The sequence below is a fragment of the Jatropha curcas genome, chromosome 7, assembly GCF_041381405.1.
Source record: "Jatropha curcas cultivar XTBG-Jc1 chromosome 7, XTBG_Jcur_1.0, whole genome shotgun sequence".
Taxonomy (NCBI): domain Eukaryota; kingdom Viridiplantae; phylum Streptophyta; class Magnoliopsida; order Malpighiales; family Euphorbiaceae; genus Jatropha; species Jatropha curcas.
Window position 1 is genome coordinate 23,013,294 of NC_143157.1, and position 22,210 is coordinate 23,035,503.

Below are 22,210 nucleotides of genomic sequence, written 5' to 3' on the forward strand. Positions count from 1 at the left end.
AATTTTAAAATATAAAAAACAATGAAAAGACATAATGTGATAAAGAATAAGGTTGTATAAAAATTTCTATAAATAAACTTAAAACTCTACACATTACGTGAAATAACCTTTTAGAAAACGCACATACATCAGTTTATCGGATATAATAATATAGACATAGTATTTTGACTAATTCAAAACACTAAAAATTATCATGAATGTTGTTACCGAACACGGTCTAAATGGAACATAACCAATTAGATTGGTTTTATTTCCATAGATAATTCGATTCTATTTTCACTCTTCCTTCAGACTCATCAAGCATGTTAAGCCTTTTGATAGAGATTCAAATTGACGGAGAATTATCCGCACTATTAGGGGCAGAGCCTCGTAGGGGCCTAAGGGCCGGTCACCCCAAAACATTTTTTTTAAAAAAATTTCCTATGAAAATAATATTTTAATCTTTCAAAATATAGAAAAATTACATTTGACCCTCCTAAAAGTTCAAAAAAATTTCATTTAGCTCCCCAAAATAATTGCGCTAGCTCCGCTTGTGAACTTTGACAAACCAAACAAGAAATAACCAATTCGAAAAAGGATTAAAAAAAAGAAATATTTAAACTTCTAATACATGCTTTCTGTTTCCATTATTGTAGATAATATTCTTATTTGAATATTCATATGACATATAAATATATGGTTTGAAGATGTCATATATAGATTGACTAATCATGCTGGCAGTACTATTTATTGATTTTCCAAGGCCATGGCGTTGGATTGTAGAGAGTACTGATGTTGTAACTTCATAGAAATGTCAATGCATTTTACGAAGATCATGGTTTCTAATTTCCGCTTTCCTGCAATATTTTATTACATAAAAAAGAAAATAGCATAAGAATGCATCCAAGCTTTTCTTTAGAATGTAATTTGCACCAATTTCCAAATTATTTATATGGTAATTAATAGGTAATATATAAAATATATTTAATTAAATTTACCTTTATTTTTTATCATTTACATTTTCTATAAATTTTTTTTTATCCTCAGATAACAAAAGAGTCAAAATTTGGTTTATCAATTACTCCTTTCGTTTCAAAATATGAGTTGTTTTAAATATTTTAAAGAGTAATAATTCATATTTTTTCAATATTACCATTATTTACATGAGATGCAATAACTCATAGTATAAAGATAAATGATAATTTTATTAATTACCCTTAGTTTTATTACAATTTATGAAAATTAATTGTTTTTTAATCTCTTGTAAAAACGTTAAATGATTTATAATTTTATGACAAAAGAAATATAAGAAGAAACTTATTTAACAGAAAGTTGTTTCTAACAATGCTGAAAACAAAATGTTTTTACTAAAGGGAAAATTAATTTACTGTTGAGATTAAAAAACTTCTGAAAGTGAAAAATTAGAAGATGAAAGCAGATGATGGGTTTACTGAAATGGATACCTTCTTCAAGCACTGCATGCATTTGATACCTCCAAAATCCGTCAGCACATGTGTGTGAGTTGACATAACACATCCACAGTGAAGTAACTATAATAAGGAAAATTAAAATATTAGTACATGACCAAATAACCAAAAGATAAAAAAACTTTGGAGAAATAAAATATACATGTTAATTAGTTGCTTGTAGATATATTAATATGAATATCTAATCATAAAATGGAATTTTATCTCACCTTTCGGCAACCAGTGCATTTTCTCCATCCCTGAGCATCCCAGTGAAAAATGTTGCAGAAGCATCCACTCTCATAAGCACAGCTGTGTTGAATGTTAGGAACAAATAATTGCTAAGAAAACTGAATGATAAAAATATTTGTAAATGCCCATTAATATATGGACTCATGGTAAGTATATATACAACCTGCCAATAGATCCGGATTCGAATTCTCTCTTCCAATATTCAAAAAGAAAAATATTTGTAAATAATTGTTATTTAATTAAAGCTCGTGGTAATAACATTCTAATAATATGATTCATTCTTAGATCTAGTTTTGAGTTATTGTTATCGCCATTATGATAATTTTATCTAGTATCTTTTTTTTATTTAGATAATTATGCAGAAAGAAATGCAAATCTCCTCTGCAATAGAAGGAATAAATTTGAAGGTAGTCAGATTGGACTTATATAAAGATCATGGAGTCAAATAGTGGCTATGAATAGTCACTAAGTGGAGCAAACAATCACCTATGGCACAAATATTATTTTCTATTAACTCGATCAAATACTTCAAATCAAGACTTCTTTTTACAAGTGGTTTTTTATTAGACTTCCTATATAAAAATATAGAAATATATTGATCTCTATTTCACATCTGTATACAGTTTTCTTTTAATAAAATTTCTAGTTGGATTTCTTCAAAAAAAATAAATATTATTTTCCATAATGAATCTAATATATAAATAATGTAAAATTTCTTCTAAAAGAATATGATTATTTATATCCTTTTGATCTTTCATGAATAAACATATTAAAGAATATCCAAAAACATCATTGCAAAAATTCATTTTTATACTAAGAAAGCAAAATTGCTTAACATTGCATATTAACACTCAACTTTTAAACACTTGAGAGAATGAAGTTATAGTTTCTAAGAGTCATGTGCATTTTTTTTCTTATATTGAGACCATCAAGCTCATTTCAAAATTCATTTATTAGCATTTTCTATATATTTACATTGAATTTCCATTAGTTAGTAATCTCTCTCATCAAATCTTTTCATCTTTCATGAATAAGGAAATCAAGAGAATGTTTAAAAATGCATCATTTCAGTAATGCATTTTTGTATCAAGAAAATGAAACTACTTGACATTGCATATTAAAACTTATTACGACTAAACTTTTGAACTCTTTGAAGATTTGAGTCGTATCCATTTCTTTTCTTAATATTCAAAATGCCAAGCTCATTGAAAGATTCATCCATTAGTATTCTCCATTTGTATTGAATTAGTATTAGTTAGTGATCCCACTCAGTGAATCTTTTCTTTCGTGATAAAGTGTCGACAACTGTCCTAATAAATAGATCTTGTAGGATGTTTCCTGAAGGAAAATGACTTATTCATCTCTTTTTACCTTTTGCAAATAGGAATCTTGAGGGGTATCCAAAAAGACATCATTCAAATAATGCAATTTTATTTGAAGAAAGTGAAGTTGGTTGATATTGCATGCTTAAACTCATTAAGGCACGACTCTCAAACCATTTAAAGGTTTAAAGTGATGACTTCAAGAGTCGTGTCTATTTCTTTTCTTGATATTCAAACCATCAACCTCATCTATCGGTTTTTATATTTGTATTGAATTAGTATTAGTTAGCAATCTCACTCGGTGAATCTTTTCTTTCCGTAATGAACTAGCTGCACCAATACTAAGTGATGGATCTTGTAGGATTTCTTCTGAAAGCCGATGATTATTCATCTCCTTTTCACTCCATGAATAGGGACATTAAGGAATATCCAAAAAGGAATCATTCCAATAATGCATTTTTATATCAAGAAAGTGAAACTACTTGAAATTGCATATTAAAACTCATTAATACTCAACTCTTAAACTCTTCAGAGACTTGAAATTATAATTTCAAGTGTCTATGTCCATTTCTTTTCTTGATATCCAAACAATAAAGCTCATTAAAAAATTCAAATATTTTTTTTGGCATTAAATTAGTATCATTTAGTGATTTCACTCAATAATATTATGATGAACTGTTGGCACTAGTTTTAACGAACGTATCTTATAGGATTGTTTCTGAAAGTGGATGATCTATTCATCTCCTTTTCACCTTTAGTGAATTCGTATATTGAGGAATATCCAAAAAGGTAATATTAAGGAATCGAATCTGCATGACATTACCTATTAAAACTCTTTAAAACTCAACTCTTAAACTTTTTGGAGTATTATTATATTTTCAAGAGTTGTGCTCACTTCTTTTCTTGATATTCAAAGCTTGAAGCTCATTGAAAGACTCAGCTATTAGTATTTTCTATCTGATATTGCATGGTAAAACTCATTAAATCTCGACTCTTAAACTCTTAGAGGTTCAATGTTATAGTTTCGAGAGATAAGTCCATTCCTTGTCTTGATATTCCAACCATCGAGCTCATTGAAGAATTCATCTTTTAGTATTTTCTATTTGTGTTGAAGTAGTATAAGTTAGCAATCCTATTCAAGGAATCCTAGTGAATGAATCTTATAGCATTTTTTCTAAACATACATGATTATTCATCTACTAGAAGTCGATATGCTACCTTCCTCAAGGTACTCAACAACTAGAGTCATCTCTCTTTCTCCTTTTAGCTTTAGCCAGTCGAGTAGTTGAACATTGTGAACTGATTCCTGCCTTTAACGCATCTTGTGCCACAAAATAGGTTGTGCCCTACCTCTTCCCCTTTATCAAAAGATTGCCTTATCCTTTTCACTTTTGGTGAATTAGAGTATTAAGGAATATTCAGATAGGTAAGATTATACTAATGCATTTCTATATCAAGAAAGTAAAAATGCTTGATGTTGCAAAACACATTCAAGATCGACTCTTAAACTCTTTGGATGTTTAAGTTAAAACATCAAGAGTCAAGTCCATTTCTTTTCTTGATATTGTAAAACAATTAGCATACTTGAATATATTGATTGAGTAATGCAAGTATATATATATATATATATATATAGCACGAGCTAAACCTAATCATAAGTTACAACACATTAGGAAACCACTATAGAATAGGAAACTGAATTTGAATAACTCCTCTAATAATCCTTCTCACCATGTAAAATATCTTGAAACAAAAAATTATTATCACCAACTAAAAAGGAAGATGATCCAATATTTAATTATAGAAAGAGAGGAACCATCACCAACAACCACTTCTTCAAGTCCTTGATATTCGGAATGGAGAGTAAGGTTTTCCAACCCATTACCCAATTTTGGTGATGAGAATTTGTAGGGGTAAAGTTGGAGGCAGGTTGAGGTTGGGAGTTGCGTTTCTTGTGAGGAGAAGGAAAAATATTGGCAAAGTGGCCGATACTATTGTAATTAAAATAAGTCACAATAGAATAATCATTTGTATTGGTGGAAACACTAGAGGAATTATTTGGACCAGAACCGGTGAGAATTGGTGAGCATTGACCCATGATTAGGTTGAAAGGAATTAACAGTAGAACGACTTCGCCCCTCATTAGTCATGTTCCCTACCACGATCACAACCAGAATAAGACTGACGTGATGTATAACATTCGTCTGAAAGACTAGACTCAACATTAATTTCACGTGCAACTTAATGTTCTTCTATTAACAAAATACTAAATAGATCTTCAAAATTAACATCTTCATGTCGTCTTCAAGATTACATGTAAATGGTCTATAAGAGGAGTTAAGACCATCAAGAATGTAATCAATAAAACCTCTTTAGAAAAAGGATGTTGAAGAGCAATTAACTGGTCAAAAATGTGTTTCGTCTTTTGTAAATAACCAGTAACGTTATCAGCGTCTTGTTGCAATTTAGGGAGGCGAGATTTCAACTCCTTAATATGTGGTTTAGAACCTTTAGCATATGCATGCACGAGTTTTGTCCAAGCTGCTGCCGCCGCATCAATACCAACAATCTGTTGAAGAACACTCTCAGTAACTGATGAGACAATCCAGCTCAACACCAATTGATCTTGTTGTTCCCACTTAACATAAGTGGGATTTGGTTGATCCCCCTCAGGAACCGGTGATGGTAGAGCAATAAAGAAATCCAGATGATGAGCAAGACCACAACCTTTCAACATAGGCATCAGTTGAGTCTTCCAAAGCAAAAAATTAGAAGCAGTCAATTTGATAGGTAATCGATGCATGAGATTCGACATGGTTGTTGGTAGCGATGGATTTCCCATGACAGTTGGCTGGGTGAAGAAGACATTAAGGTTTCAAGAGACCTGGGTGGTTAAACCTCTTACGGCTCTGATATCATGTAAAACAATTGGAAGACTTGAATATATTGATTGAGTAATACAGGTATATATATACAATAGCAAGAGCTAACCCTAGCCATAAGTTACAACACATTAGGAAACCATAATAGAATAGGAAACTGAATTTGAATAACTCCTCCGATAATCCTTATCAGATATTCAAACTATCAAGTTCATTGAAAGATTCATCTATTAGTGCTTTCTATTTGTATTGAATATTAGTTAGGGATCCTCAACAAGATAATCTTTTTTTCTGTGATGAATTATTAGTGTTAGTCTTATTGAATAACAGATCTCATAAGATTTTTAATAAAGTTTTTAATTTCTTCTAGAACCAAATTATTAATCATTCCTTTTTAGCTTTTCAATGAATATTTGGAAGACCATAATAGGGAATGGGTTAAACATACACACACATCCCCCAACTTAAATCACTTAATATACTCTAACTTTGTGTTTTGTTATAATTGTATCTCAATCAAACATACCCTCTCATATACTCCAATTATATCATATTTAGGATTAAACTTGTTTAGACATCGCTCATGAGCCCATTCATGAACTAAACGGATGAAAACATAGTTTTTTTAAATATTGTTCTCAATTTATCCTTCTTTTTTTCTAAGAGCAAGGTCAGCATATTCTTTACAATAAAAACTTATTTTTTCATTAGTTTGGACTATAAGTGAGCTCATGCACCAAATTTAGATAAGTAAATCTCTAGATTTTATTTTATTATAATTGCACTGAAAATTTAAATTAAATAATCTAAATTGAATAAAATAATAATAAACGTGGGACCACGTCTATAACTTTGGTTAGACTAACTCAAGGGGATTAGTCATTAACCAAAAACAAAACACAGCGTATTAGAAGAAAAAACCAACTCTATATTCTACCCTTTTCGATCATTTCCATCAACCTGTCTCTCTATTCCTCTTCCTTCTTAATTAACAAATCGATGCTTCTCTTTCTATCCAATCCCAAATGACTATCACCCTCTTCTTCTGGGATTCGCAAGCATCTATAACTATTATTTAAACTCTGTATCAGTCTCCTTCTTATGCCAACATTGTATTTCTTTAGTGTTTATTGTCTATAGAAGTTAATTTAGGAATTTTTCATTACAAACCATAAAGGCAAATCTGATAAGCCACGAAGGTCAAAGAGGGTGTCAATTCCAAATAAAAAGTATTTGGATTGACTATTGCTGCTGCTGAATATTGGATTGACTATTGCTGCTGCTAAATATTTTCTATTGCTGCTGAATAAATTTCTGCATAAAGATTTTTTCTGTTTTTATTGTTTTGAATAAGTCAGTCCACTATCTTAACTGACCCGTTATATTTGGCTAATTTGTGGGAATAGTTGCCGTTAGTGGCTTAAGCATAGGACTTGGTTGTTAAGTTCTATTCTTATTTAAAGCTCTTGTATCTGTTACTGTTGGATCATCAATCAAAAATTATTCCTATTTCCAATTTATTCCTTAAGCTTTGACTGGGACCTATCAGTGGTATCAGAGCTTCTTATCTTCTTTTCTCTATTCTATTTCTTTCACTTCTCTCTTTAATGACATCAAACAAGGAGCGTATTGAAAATTTGGAAGCTGCAGTTGGCCAGCTTCAAGACACTGTTAGTAGCATGGAACGAGGAATTGGTGACAAATTACAACAAATTGAAACTGCAATCACAAAGTTTTCTGAGTTGTCTCTTTCCAATATTAGAGATGGACCCAGTAGCGTTGGAGATCGCAGCCAAAACCGTTCCAACAAGGAAGATTCAAGAGAGGGAGGAAAGCCTACTTTTGCTTCCAAACTCGCTAAAATTGAATTTCCTAAATATTCTGGAGACGACCCGACGGAATGGATGACTAAAGTAGACCAATTCTTTGATTATCAGAAAACTTTACCTTCAGAAAAGGTCTATTTGGCTTCTTATCATCTCCAAGGAGAAGCTAATCAATGGTGGAGGTGGCTACGTCGAACTTATGAAGAAGAAGGCAAGGAAATTTCCTGGGAAACTTTTGTTGATGAATTATGGTCTCGCTTTGGTCCTACAGACTGCGAAGACTTTGATGAATCCCTATCAAAAATACGACAAACCGGACCCTTGAGAGACTATCAACGTGAATTTGAGAGATTGGGAAATAAGGTGCGCGGATGGACACAAAAGGCTTTGGTGGGAACGTTTATGGGGGGCCTTAAAACAGAAATATCAGATGGCATAAGGATGTTCAGACCCAAGACGTTAAAGGAAGCCGTTAACTATGCTCGAATGAGGGATGAACAATTGTAGAGGCAGAAAAAGGTTGCTCACCCATACAGTCAATCAAACATGCTGTCACCCACAAAGGAGAAGGCAACAACGCCAGTAAAACGCCTTTCGTGGGAGGAAATGCAAAAACGAAGAGCTGCTGGGCTTTGTTTCAATTGTGATGCAAAATTCACTCCTGCGCATAGATGTGCTAAACCCCAATTGCTTCTCTTAGATGGTGGCGTTGAGGATGGAGATGACGGAGATGACGACGAACCAGAAATCTCCCTCCACGCTCTTACGGGGTGGTCTGAAGCTAGAACCATGAGAGTCCTTGTAAAAATTGGTTCGACAGAAATGACGGTCCTCATTGACAGTGGCTCCACCCACAATTTTATTAATGAAAAGCTTGCAGAAACCCTCAAATTACTAACAACGCCAATCAAGCCGAATAAGGTGAAGGTCGTTAATGGTGGATACCTGCATTGCTGTGGAAAATTTGAGAATGCGCCTATCCTAGTACAAGGTATATCCTTTACTGTTACATTGTACTCTTTGCCTATAATGGGTTTGGATATGGTATTAGGAATTCAATGGCTTGAAAAATTGGGGAATGTAAACTGTAATTGGAAGCATTTGACTATGGAGTTCCGATAGAATGGCCAACTACAATTTCTTAGAGGAATCGATAGTCAACCTATTCAACAAAATTCCTTTAAGGAAATGACGAAGGAGTTGAGACATGGAAAGACTATGTTTGCAATCTGTTTTCAAACTGAACATGAATTGCCTCCAGTGGGACTTCATCCTGATATGCAACAATTGCTCCATCAGTTTGCTGACATTTACCAACTTCCAACGGAGCTGCCGCCAGAAAGGGAAATTAACCATTGTATCAACTTGAAGGAGGGGACAGATCCTATCAATGTTCGTCCATACAGGTATGCATATTTTCAAAAAGCCGAAATTGAAAAACAAGTTCATGACATGTTAAAATTGGGGCTAATCCGGACTAGCACCAGTCCTTTTTCTTCACCTGTTTTGTTAGTTAAGAAAAAAGACGGATCTTGGCGATTTTGTACAGATTATAGGGCTTTAAATGCTGTCACTGTTAAAGACAGATTTCCCATTCCTACTGTCGATGACATGTTAGATGAACTCCATGGGGCTGCCTTCTTTACCAAGCTTGACCTTCGGTCTGGTTTCCACCAGGTACGAGTCCATCCAAATGATGTTCATAAAACAGCCTTTCGCACCCATAACGGTCATTACGAATACTTGGTAATGCCCTTCGGTTTATGTAATGCACCCTCCACTTTTCAGGCTATCATGAATTCTATATTTCGCCCATATTTACGCAAATTTGTGCTAGTATTTTTTGATGATGTCTTGATTTATAGCCCCAATTGGAACATGCATCTTGAACATGTAAAAATGGCTTTTGAAATATTGCGGCACCATAAATTTTTTATCAAGCTCAATAAATGTGCATTTGGGCAGCAACAAATTGAGTACTTGGGGCATATTGTTTCTTATGATGGTGTTCAAGTGGACCAGGGGAAAATTCGGGCAATGCTTGATTGGCCAAAACCTACTAATGTTTCTGATTTACGTGGATTTTTAGGCCTCACAGGGTATTATAGGAAGTTTGTGCGGAATTATGGCTTGATTGCTCGGCCATTGACGAATTTGTTAAAAAAGGGCAGATTTGCTTGGACAGAAGAAGCAGACGTGTCTTTTACAAATTTGAAGCATGCTATGTCTTCTACACCAACATTAGCTGTACCAAATTTTAATGAAGATTTTGTCATTACCACATATGCTTCAAATGAAGGCATTGGGGCTGTCCTCTCTCAACAAGATAAACCCATCGCCTTCATGAGCAAATCCTTGGGTGTTTCAAAGCAATCTTGGTCCACCTATGCTAAAGAGATGTTTGCGATTGTTCAGGCAATTCGTACATGGCGGCCATATTTATTGGGAAGGAGGTTCCTAATTCAAACTGATCAAAGGAGTCTCAAGTACTTGTTAGAGCAGCAAATTGTTACTCCTGAACAACAGAAATGGGTCTCTAAGTTATTGGGTTATGATTATGAGATCCGTTATAAACCAGGAAAGGAAAATGTTGCAGCGGATGCTTTGTCCAGAATCGGGGGAAGTCCTAGTCTCCATACTCTTTTCAGCCCACAGACATCATTGTGGAATACTTTGCGGGCAGCAGCTACCACACACCCTTACATGATTCGTATTGGCAAATTGGCTACCGACAACCCAGGCAAACCGTATTTATGGCGGGCTGGTTTGATTCTTTACAAGAATCGTGTTATTATTCCACCTGATTCTGATTTAATTACTCAGCTCTTACAAGAATTCCATGATTCACCAAGTGGAGGACATTCTGGCGTTCTGCGAACATACAAACGAATAGCTGAACAATTCTATTGGCCTTCCTTGTCAAAATCAGTTCGTGACTATGTTGCTTCCTGTACCGTTTGCCAAAAGAATAAAGCTTCAACATCTTCTCCAGCAAGCCTTCTTCAGCCATTGCCGATTCCGCACCAAGTTTGGGATGACATATCGATGGATTTCATTGAAGGACTTCCATCTTCTAATGGCAAAAACTCAATTCTGGTGGTGGTCGATCGTTTAAGCAAATATGCACATTTTTTGGCTTTGTCACACCCTTTTACTGCCAAAATGATCGCTGAAAAGTTTATTGAAGGTGTTGTTAAGCTGCATGGCATGCCACAATCAATAATTAGCGATCGCGATCCAATTTTTGTGAGCCATTTTTTGCGCGAGTTCTTCAAGTTATCGGGCACCAAGTTAAACATGAGCTCTTCGTATCATCCCGAAACAGATGGTCAATCAGAAGTTGTCAATAGATGTCTGGAACAATATCTCCGCTGTTTTGCATCCCAACAGCCTCGGAAATGGACCTCTTTTCTACCCTGGGCAGAATTTTGGTATAACACTTCCTTCCATGTTTCCATTGGCATGACCCCTTTCTTGGCGTTATATGGCAGGCATCCACCAACCATTCCTCGATATGAGGTTGGTATGTCTTCAGTTTATGAAGCAGATCGTGCTTTGGCAACTCGCGATGAGATCTTGCAGCAGCTCAAAGCCACTCTTTCCCGATCAGTTAACCAAATGAAGCAATCTGCTGATGCAAAATGAATGGATGTTGTGTTTCAAGTAGGTGATTGGGTTTACTTGAAATTACAACCATACCGCCAACATTCAGTTTTCCAAAGGATTCATCAAAAACTAGCAAATCGTTATTTTGGCCCTTTTCAAATTTTGGAAAAGCTGGGTCAAGTTGCTTATCGATTACAGTTGCCTGAAGGTTCAAAAATCCATCCAGTTTTCCATGTCTCATTACTTAAAAAACATGTTGGTGATGTTGTACCAGTGTCTTCTGAATTGCCCTTGTTCAACGATGATGGTGGTGTTGTTTTAGAACCAAAGGAGATACTGGACACTCGCTGGGTTAAGCAAGGATCGCGACTTGTGGAGGAAAGTCTTGTTCGCTGGAAAAACTTACCTGCTGATGATGCTACCTGGGAAAATACTGCTGAATTGTTTGACAGATTTTCTACTTTGAACCTTGAGGACAAGGTTCCTGTGAAAGAGGGGTGTATTGATAAGCCACGAAGGTCAAAGAGGGTGTCAATTCCAAATAAAAAGTATTTGGATTGACTATTGCTGCTACTGAATATTGGATTGACTATTGCTGCTGCTGAATATTTTCTATTGCTGCTGATTAAATTTCTGCATAAAGATTTTTTCTGTTTTTATTGTTTTGAATAAGTCAGTCCACTATCTTAACTGACCTATTATATTTGGCTAATTTGTGGGAATAGTTGCCGTTAGTGGCTTAAGCATAGGACTTGGTTGTTAAGTTCTATTCTTATTTAAAGCTCTTGTATCTGCTACTGTTGGATCATCAATAAAAAATTATTCCTATTTCCAATTTATTTCTTAAGCTTTGACTGGGACCTATCAAAATCTCCTTCTTTAGTCCATTTCATTTCATTTTTGGTTTATTTTAGAACTTGTTATATGGGTATTTCATCTGCATTTTGTTTTCAGATGATTTTCATCTGAATCTAGTTCCGAATTGCTTTATGTGGGTTGTTGTTCTTTAGATTAAATCTATCTTTTGATTTTTAATGTTTAAATTCAGTCCTAAGAAAGAGATGTCAATAAATCTTCTTCTTTTTTTCGTCTACTTTTTCTGTCATTTTTTGAATTATCAAATGGGGATATACTATTTTCATTATTTTGTTTGTGTTGAACAAAACTTCTGAAATGAACTAAAAGTTATGTTCACAGATTATTATGCTGATGCCTGTTGAACTAAGCTTTTGGTTCTTTTGTGGGTTTGGTTGTGTTAGACATGGAGGAAGAGAGTGCAGAGGTTATATATTCATTGATGCAGACAGAAAGTGGATTAGGGATTATTGGTGGAGAGAGATATTGGAGGAGACGATAATGGTTTAAGATTGCTACAGTGAAACATATTGTTTCGCTTAATATTGGGATGGATTGGTTCTAACTAGTGTTATGAGAATCGAACCGGTAAGTGAACCAGAAGGTTCAACCAGATTCAATATGGTTCAACCGAATTTTTATATATAATATTTTTAAATATATTTATTAAATAAAATTGCTAGTATAGGACAAAAAAAAATTTGATATCAAATAAAAAAACATTCTCAAATTTGGCTTTTATAAAAAATTAGAAAACTTAGTAAATAATTTTAAACAAAAAGAATAAAATATTACTAAATTTAATACTAAAAAAATTAATTAATTATAATAAAATATAATATTATTTTTCACATTTGAGTTTAAAGTTGGGAAATTTAATCATTCTAATTAATATAATAGGATGTTGGATTTAGAAATAAAGAGGTTCAAAATTAAAAAATCAATGGACTCAATTTTTAAGAGGCTCAAATTTTAAAACGGCCCACAATTAGAGATAAAAATCCAAATGTTGAATCGAACTGAGTTTTAACCGGTCTGGTTCACCGGTTTTTGGCTGATTGTCATCCGGTTTATGTCGATTTTTTAAGCTCCCTGTTTTTCTATATAACTTGGACCAGACCACTATTCAGTTCCCAATTAAACTAGTCAAACTGGCCGGTCCAATCTGATTTTTAAAATTATGGTTTTAACCATTCCAAGTGTGGTGAGTCCCCTTTTTTAATACCCACATCCGTTTAAAACAGCCATCCGTTCCACACCATTTAACTAATACCTGAATCTACACCCATTTTTTAAAAAATCGATTCCGCTTCCACCCCTTATTTTTTTAAGTATTGAGGAAGGAGATTCGAACCTGAATCTATTGTCAAGTCGTATATGCACTTATCACTAGATTATGTCTTTATAAGCTATGGTGTGCTAATTGGGTTACTTGTTTTTAATTATTCTTTTTTTTTTTTTCTCTTATTCTTTCTATCTATCTGTGACCGTAAAAGAAGTCATTTGTTGATATATTATAGGACAATTTTTTCATAAAACTTCTATAAATTTTCCCGTTAATTATATTGATATATTGTCTCATAATTTGAATTAAATCCGACCTTTTATTATATTATATTATATTATATCTTTTATCATAAATTAAGTAAACAATACATTTGATAAGAAAAAAAATACCCCTTCCGGTCCTAATAAATTAAATTATGCCTTTAATTTTGATTTTGCACCTTTATAATTAATTGTGGATTATTCAATTAAAAATAAAAAATATTATTCAATTAATTATGGACGATAGAAAATATGACTAATACATATAGTAAAAAAAGATGATTTTGTTACCCTACAAAATAAAAATAAAAATAATAATAATAAACTCAAATAATTGTCAAACATGGGGCATATATATACATATGAGCAACTTTGCATGAAGGAGAAGAATAAATAATAAATGGCGATGAAATAAAAAGAAGCAAAAACATGCATCCAAGGACACTTACGCGCATGCCTCGCAAAGGCCAGAATAATTTCCAGTTTGAAGCTGCCAACCTCGCCTAAAGTGAACTGCGAAAGACTTGCAGTAGAAGCACTTGCCATCATCTAAAGTTAAAAAAGGAAGTACCATACCAGAAGAACCAGAAGAAGAAGAAGAAGAACCAGAAGAAGAAAAAGAACCAGAAGAACAAGAAGAAGAAGAAGCCATTGGAGAATCTTAGAGGAAAGGTTGAAGCAAAAATGAGATAGAGAGAAAAAGGTAAAAAGTGCAAATAGAACGCAGATTCTCTATTAATTAAGGCAATGGTCAAATTTCAGCTAAAAAACAATATGAGGAGGATTTGGTGAGAACATCCAATAGAAGGTGGTCTTAAATTTGCCATGGTTAGAAGGTGGTTTTGCAAGGTGACATTCCATGTTTAAAATGAAAGCCTTCACTAAGTTGCCAAATGGAAGAGAGTGGTTTTTTTTTTCTGACAATTAGAGAGTTCTAATTTCACTTTCCATTTTTTTTTTTTATTTACAAGGAAGTGTAGTTATTACCATCTCCACTAGGAAGGTGTTGCTGTAATTTAAGCAAACTTGACAAAATTACCGTTTTTAGATACAAATCAAAGGGCAACAATAGCAGTCCAACTCAACCCTATAACAGGTAATAGACACCATACTCGGGAGACCTCCACTTTAGCTGTTAGGCTAAGGCTTCATTGGCAAATCAAGTCTATTAACCACAACTAACCATACATATATACAAGTTTGCCCATGTACAAAATTAATCCAATAAAAAAAATTTACTATTCTATTAATTCACAAAAAAAAAAAAAAAAGAATAAAATAGTACAAAATTATAACATTTTCTTCTTAGCTAGTTCATTCATAGATGATACGAGCATAAATCCCGGCATGATGTGCCGATTAATTATCATAAACTAATATTTATAAATTTAATTTTGAAGTGTGTCGTAATCATGGAAGTACTGCATGATAATTCATATTTATTGACTTCATCCATAATAATTTCAACTCATAAATAGCATTATGAATATTATACTAATAGTAACATGCATATATGATTATGTAAGAAACCATAATAGTATTTATACATTTTGGTCTAACATAATTTGGTATTGGATGACTATGTTTTTTCAATTGAATGAAATTGAAAATCTATACATGTGCGTTTATGCTTGTGTTGAATTAATACAAATATGCAATTTACATAGCATGTAACATGTCTAAAGATGTTCTTTTAAAAAAAAATGGTAGGAATATAGTTAAGGAAGATTAAAAAAAAAAACTTGCATGGGCAAATATGTTATATTTATTATTGGTGTGAAAAAAAAATTAAATATAGTCAATATGAAAAGAAAATTATTTGAGAATTTCAAAGTGAAATTTTTATTATTATAATTATTATATTATTATTATTATTATATATAATTCAACAAAGTAAACAAATTTGTCATTAAAATTTTATACTAATAGAGTAGTAAATACATAATAATTTATAAATGAATAATAAATTGATAGAATATATTTATAAGATCATCACTTATTAATAATAATAGTGGCGGTGGTAAATACTTTTTTTTTTTTTTGAAAATTTATATAATAGGCACATTTTAATAAATAAAAAGAAAAGAAAGATAAATAATGTATTATAAGTAGGTTGAAAGTTTTGGACTAATTGAGCCATCGTAGAAAAAACAGTTTAGTGAGGTACTGTTACAAAGGGCAAAAAGAGAAAAGGGCTGAATGGTAAATATAATGTTATGGCAACAGTAAACCATCCCTTTAAATATATAGAGAAAAGGACTGAATAGTAAATATACTATTATGGCAATAGTACACTATTCACGCCCTATATATATACATATATATATTTACTATTCAGTCCTTTTCTCTTTTCGCCCTTATAATAATAATAATAATAATAATAATAATAATAATAATATCTGAGTAAGCAATTATTTTTCATGATGCTAGTTAACATTTATTTTACGACGGTCTCTCAAGTGTCCCATGTGTATCCGATTCCCCTTTCCCCTATCACTAGTCGTTGAATCAACGGTTAAAGTTAAAAAAGAATCTTTTACACGAGGCATAACCCAATAATTAATAGAAAAATTATTAGACGGACCATGATTCGCCATCGCCTATCTCATTTATAGTTATAGATAGGTTTATGATTGACCATATCCAGATAGAATAACACATTCTTAAGAGGTTCGGATTTTCAAGTTGGACCGGGTTTGAACTGGGTTATAAACTAAACCTGACCTTAGAAGATTAGCAAGTACCTAACTCCAACTGTCATACATCTGCAGCTATTTATAGCAGAATTACAAAGAAAATAAAGCAATGAATTGACCAGTAACCTGAATTGGATTCTATATACTCAAAATAATTGAAGTACACTCAATATAGTGATATCAAAAAGAATCTACTACTGTGAAAACAGAACTTTCTTCTGTATTTAGTCGTACAACAATTTTGCAGATTGGGTTCTTGCTGTTTTGTTCTCATGCTTCAAAACTTTCTCAACTGACTTCTCATTTTTTGATACAGCTTTTGCTATGGCTTTCGTCTTTCTAACATTTTTTGATCTTTTCATCGGTCTTCCCTTCACCTTTCTGTTCCAAAAGAGGTGCATGAATGAGATAATAAATGAAACTCAAATACAATCAAAAAGAAAACACAGAGAAAATAAAATATCAAAATCGGTAGGCAGCTTACATCCATTTGATCATGATAATGAGCAAAAACAAAAATCTCAAGTAAAGCACTCTATGTGAACAGTTTCCAAGTAAAGTTCTTAGAGAACACACAGGGAAAGAGATTTCATACATTAAAGAAAAAAAGGCAGATCGAAATGTAAGCAATAATCCTACTCATCCACATGCATCTATCCACTTCTATTTCTATATAACAAATTATAATAATAAAAAGAATAACAAGCAAAATATTTAAATTGGAGATTGACATTTCAAAAGATTTTCAAATGCTCATCATCTCCAGAGACTACAGAAGCATGCACTTCACATTTAAGTTAATTGCTAAACTTCCACATACCCAACCACCAGATGAAAGAAGATAACCAATCTTCTAATAGGCCTAATAAAAAGATGGACCACGACTAAAAGACAGAGGCACCTCAATGGAAACAAGAATCTGGTGTTACATCTCCCTACATTGACCATGAGCCCTTATCATGCTTCAGTCGTAAGAAGATTCATAATCACACTTTTACCCTTATAAAGTTCTAACATACTTCACACTGTCACTTGGAATCAGGTATGATTATCCAACACAATGCTTGCCCAGAGTTGGAGCTGCCCATATCCCAAAATTTCATAGATTTCCCGATTAATTTTAATTGAGGATGTCATATCCAGAACACTCATCCAATACACTCCGGCATAGAAATAAAAAATTCTCAGATCTTTCGCACCTCTTTCCTATAATCTAAGAGCAAAATGCAGTCCTCCACAATTGCATTCGTAGAACTAGTGCATGATTGTTTCTAAGGTTTTCGTTCTCAAGCCATCCTGCTACCATTTTAACTCTTACCACATATTCAAATGCTTTCACAAGTACTCATTTATCGAAATCAGAGGTTAACATGGCACACGGACTCTGCATGTCAAAATCATTTTCGCAAGAACCATCATTAACAATATAGCGAGTCATTGGCAAACTATCAACCCGAAAGCCCCCATCTTCTAAATAATAAAAGATCATTTTAAAAGAAAAATTAATAGAATCTTAACACATCATGCAACGTAAAATAAGACAAATGAATTACCATTCCTCAAACCCTATGATATATGTATAACCCATAAGCACAAGTATGCATGCGCAAACTATTATCATATAAACTAAAACAAGAAAAATTGCATCGTTATTCCTCAACCCCTATGATACATGTATAACCCAACACAAGTGTGCATGCATAAAACTATAATATACATATAAACCGAAACTGAAAACTGAGAAATCAGTAATGGAGCTATTGGCACTGACCTAGTAAGAACCCCAGAAGCCGGTTTTTGAGCTACAGACTCTGAAGTATCCATTGCTGCATGTACAATCACGTATAGTTCAATAACAATAATAATAAATCATACAAAAAGAGAAGGAAAATTTTATGAAGTTCGAAATTTGAAGGAAATTGAAACAGTACTTTTGCTTAGGCAGCCAAATAATAGAGTGTAAATGAATTGAACAAAAATAGAATTGGAAAAAGAGTGTTAAGTACCCTGAGAGAGATCAGAAACGGTGGGCTCTGAGATGTCCATTGAAACGGCGCCATTTTTCTTCTTCTTATTTCTGTTCTTCGCCATGGTTGACAGGCAGATTTGAGATCGTAAATTAATTTAGGGTTTAGGCAACAAAAAGAAGAACCCTAAATTTGAAGTAAATGAAAGTCTTCGGTTCATGGGCTATGGGCTTAGCCCAAAATCTATATAACCATATTTGTCGGCTTATTGGTTTTCTGGTCCATTTTCATTTTCATTTTCATAAGGCCTAATGACATAAAAATCCTCAATTTTTTGTCAATTTTTTTTAATTTTTTAACGGATATTTTGTAGTTTATTTTTTACATTTCATAGGACTATATCTCCAAATAAATTTCAAGGATTTGAAGTATGGACAAGAACCCTCTCCTGCGGATTTATTATTTCCTCCTCTTCAGCCGTCAGTTTTACTGATGAGGCAATGCCTTTCCAGGTAAAACGATCGGTCGACAAATTCCGATTTCTTAACTATTGAAGAATTATTATTTTTTAAAAGATTTTATTTGAATATTATTCTGATCTGAGTGTGAAAATACGTGTAAATTAGAAATTAAATAATAATAATAATGGTGTAACCCCCATTTATTACATGTATTGCAAAATAATAATAATAATAATAATAGATAGTTTTTAAAAAATTAATTACTAGAAAATTATATTTTTAGTCATTAATAAAAAAAATAGAAAAAACCAAAACGATGAATACTTCTTGTTGGATTATTTGTAAATCCCTCGTATTATGATTAAAATTTGTTATAAAAAATTAAAAAAAAAAAAAAAAGTAGAAAAAGAGGGAAGACGAAGAGCATGGCATGTCATGAAGAACGGACTGAATGTGGTGGTTGAAGATTTGAGCAGATTGATATTCCCTTTGTTTGTCCTTTTTCTTTTTCTTTTTTGGTGATTTTTATGCACCCAAAAGCAAAGGCTGTCAAGTTTATAAAAGTGAAAACTGAAAACTGAAAAGGATTTTTAAAGCAAATACTAAACATCAAACAAAGAACAGTCATTCACAGATAATACGTTACCTACCACAACCAGTAGTTTCTATGTTTGTGAGCGACCGAACGTTCTATCAACTGTACAGAACGACTGATCGTTTCAAATGATAGAGGTCATGTTCTGTAATTAATTTTACTCACAGGCTTTTTCTTTTTTTTTTCTTTTTTTTTTAAATTCTCTTTTATTAAATTCAAACTCGAGATTTTCGAATCAAATAAATCATTCGGGACTACTTACCAATATGCATTAGTTGGAATATTGCTTTCTTCCTTACCCATTGGGGGGTTTAATTAATTACAGTCATTAATGTGTTAAGACAATTGTTGTAGTACATAAAGAAGCAGATAAATTTCCTAACTAATTTTTTTTTTTAATTATCATTATCAATGAGTGGTAGTTAGATCTTTGTATGGGCCCAATCATATTTACCGGTTAGGTGGGTTAAAAATCATGCTTTCTTCTGTCAACTGGGCCAGAAATTAAACTTTCTTAGGCTGTCATCTCTTAAAATTTTGAATGGAGCATATTGATTCATCACTCACATATTTCAAATGTTCAAATGTGTCAACTTACATTAATTGATAAATTTAATTTCTGTAGGTTTAATTCTCAAATCTCAAGTAAGGTCATTTTCAATGACTTTCATGTCATGCAAAAGAAAATTTTTCTTTTTTTAGAAAAAACATATAACTACTAATAAATAGGTTTTAAGATTATATTACCTTACCATTAAACAATAGTATTAGAGTTGTCCTTAGTTAGTAAAATAGGGACTTTGAACCCTAATTTATTACAAATAAATTGAGAGAAATCATTCAACATTTGTTAAATTCATGCACTAAATCTACCACCAAAAAAAAAGAAAAAAGATTTCGTGCACTAAATCATAAGTTGGTACCAAATTTTCAATTATGATTCATTGTCATCAATATTTCATATAATGAAGATTTTGAAACAAAGGTTACTTAATCCCCTAATTACACTAAATTATTACATAGATACAATTTTTTCAAATAATCTCACTAAGAAGAGAGTCATTTTCATAGATACTATGACTGCCGTTAAAATCAAGTCCGCTTGTTGAGAATTAGATTTTAGTATTAGTTTTTCCGTTTCCGAAAGTACTCTTCCATTTTAAGAGGATCCATGACATGTCAAGCTCTAACAAGATTCTTTTCTTTGAATCAAATTAAACCATATGCTTCACAATTTCTATGTATCCCGTCAATTCCTTCGAATTGTATTCTTATGGAAATAGTACTTTCCAAGTGGAATACTTAATGCATTAGCTACAGTATTATACGGATCGATATGCAAAGCAACTCAATATTCATTATTTACAATTAGAAATACTATATTTATTGGTTTTTTATTTTTCTTTAACCGTTGCTCCGCTTAATTTAGATATTAAAATCTTACTCTCTTTAATTTAAATCAGGTTTCCCCTCGATTGACTGCACCTAAGTATGCAACATATCAACTTTTTATAACTTGGTAAGAAGAATCCTTAATCTGGTAAGCACTCAAGCAAAAATTTGGGAGGAGCCAAGAAGCTAAATAAGAACTTTGGCAGTTACTTTTGGTCCAAGGACAACAACAATTCTGTTTCTTTTAAGAAATTCTACAGGTAGTAATTCATCTTGAAGACAATGATGTTCAATGATTAAAAGGGTATGCCTTAGCACATGCTATAAAAAGAAGAGGCATCTAGCTAATCACATTTACACATGCATACACATATATATACCCATAATCCCTTTCTTTCTCTTGGACCCATTCTTCAAAACCATGAGCTGAGCTAGCTCTATAATTATCTTTAATTACACTTCCATGGCTGTGTTTTTGTGCATTATATATGTTAATTAGTCCTAATCAGCAATAATGAAGAGTGCATATCCTTACTCGAAACTCAACTTTAAGTTTACTTTGACTTTCTTCGTATTAAAGCGATGTTAAACAATAATTTTTTAAGTAGCATTTAATATTTTAACAGATTAAAATGTTAAATGCTATTTTTCATATTATTCAGTAATATAACTTTTGAAATAGATTTTGAAGGTTAAAGTAGCGTTTTATAAAAGGTTAACTCATGTAACGTTTTTAACTTTTAATATTTTATGAAAAACTACTCAAACAGCTATAACTACTTAAATAGCTAAACCCTAATAAAATAGTTAACGGCTACAAAAACAATTAATTTTATCGAACAGATCCTAAAATCTATAGCCAACCATAGAAGGTAACTGTAATTGGGATTTAGGTTTCCAACCACTTCGACATAATGTTTTCAAAATTTTTTAGTTTGTCAGTAAAAGTTGCAATGGAGATGTTGAACTACTAATTAATAAATTTTTTTTTTTTTTTACATTAAACTTATTACTAAGTTTTGACATGATTATTATTTAAACATAATCATTTAAACATAAATTTAGATGGATCAGATTCTTTTTGCTACAAATTATGGCTATGTCTATTTTACAAATAACTAGTTTATGGAAAACTTTTTTTAACATATACATAATCTCGCAAGTATATTTTAATATCGCAAGATGGAAACCGATATTAAAAAATTCCCCCAATATTCAATTATGAATATTTGTCAATTTATAAAATAATCATAGCAAAATAAACTTTGGAGCTTGTAATCTATTGTGTAAAATCCTTCACTTATTTAAAAAATTCAAATAGTTTTTTGGGATGAGAATATTTGTGAGTGAAATTAAACGTACG

General features: G+C 32.2%; 2 protein-coding genes and 1 pseudogene across 2 annotated transcripts; 1 reads left to right on the forward strand and 2 right to left on the reverse strand.

Annotated features, from left to right (window-relative positions):
- Positions 1 to 714: 714 nt before the first annotated feature.
- LOC119371569 (B3 domain-containing transcription factor VAL3-like) lies at positions 715 to 14,429 on the reverse strand. Its single transcript, XM_037641933.2, has 4 exons — positions 14,186 to 14,429; positions 1,676 to 1,757; positions 1,443 to 1,529; positions 715 to 836 (listed from the first exon to the last, which is right to left on the reverse strand). Exons 1-4 carry the CDS (start codon positions 14,386 to 14,388, stop codon positions 822 to 824), a joined length of 387 nt encoding a protein of 128 aa, XP_037497861.1. The 5' UTR covers positions 14,389 to 14,429; the 3' UTR covers positions 715 to 821.
- LOC149494991 (uncharacterized) lies at positions 7,509 to 8,849 on the forward strand (annotated as a pseudogene).
- Positions 14,430 to 16,546: 2,117 nt separating the features above from the next.
- LOC105632814 (uncharacterized) lies at positions 16,547 to 18,596 on the reverse strand. The gene is made up of 3 exons (XM_012215267.4): positions 18,439 to 18,596; positions 18,204 to 18,258; positions 16,547 to 16,813 (listed from the first exon to the last, which is right to left on the reverse strand). The coding sequence occupies exons 1-3, from the start codon at positions 18,521 to 18,523 to the stop codon at positions 16,657 to 16,659; spliced, it is 297 nt and encodes a 98-aa protein (XP_012070657.1). The 5' UTR covers positions 18,524 to 18,596; the 3' UTR covers positions 16,547 to 16,656.
- Between the last annotated feature and the right edge of the window lie 3,614 nt (positions 18,597 to 22,210).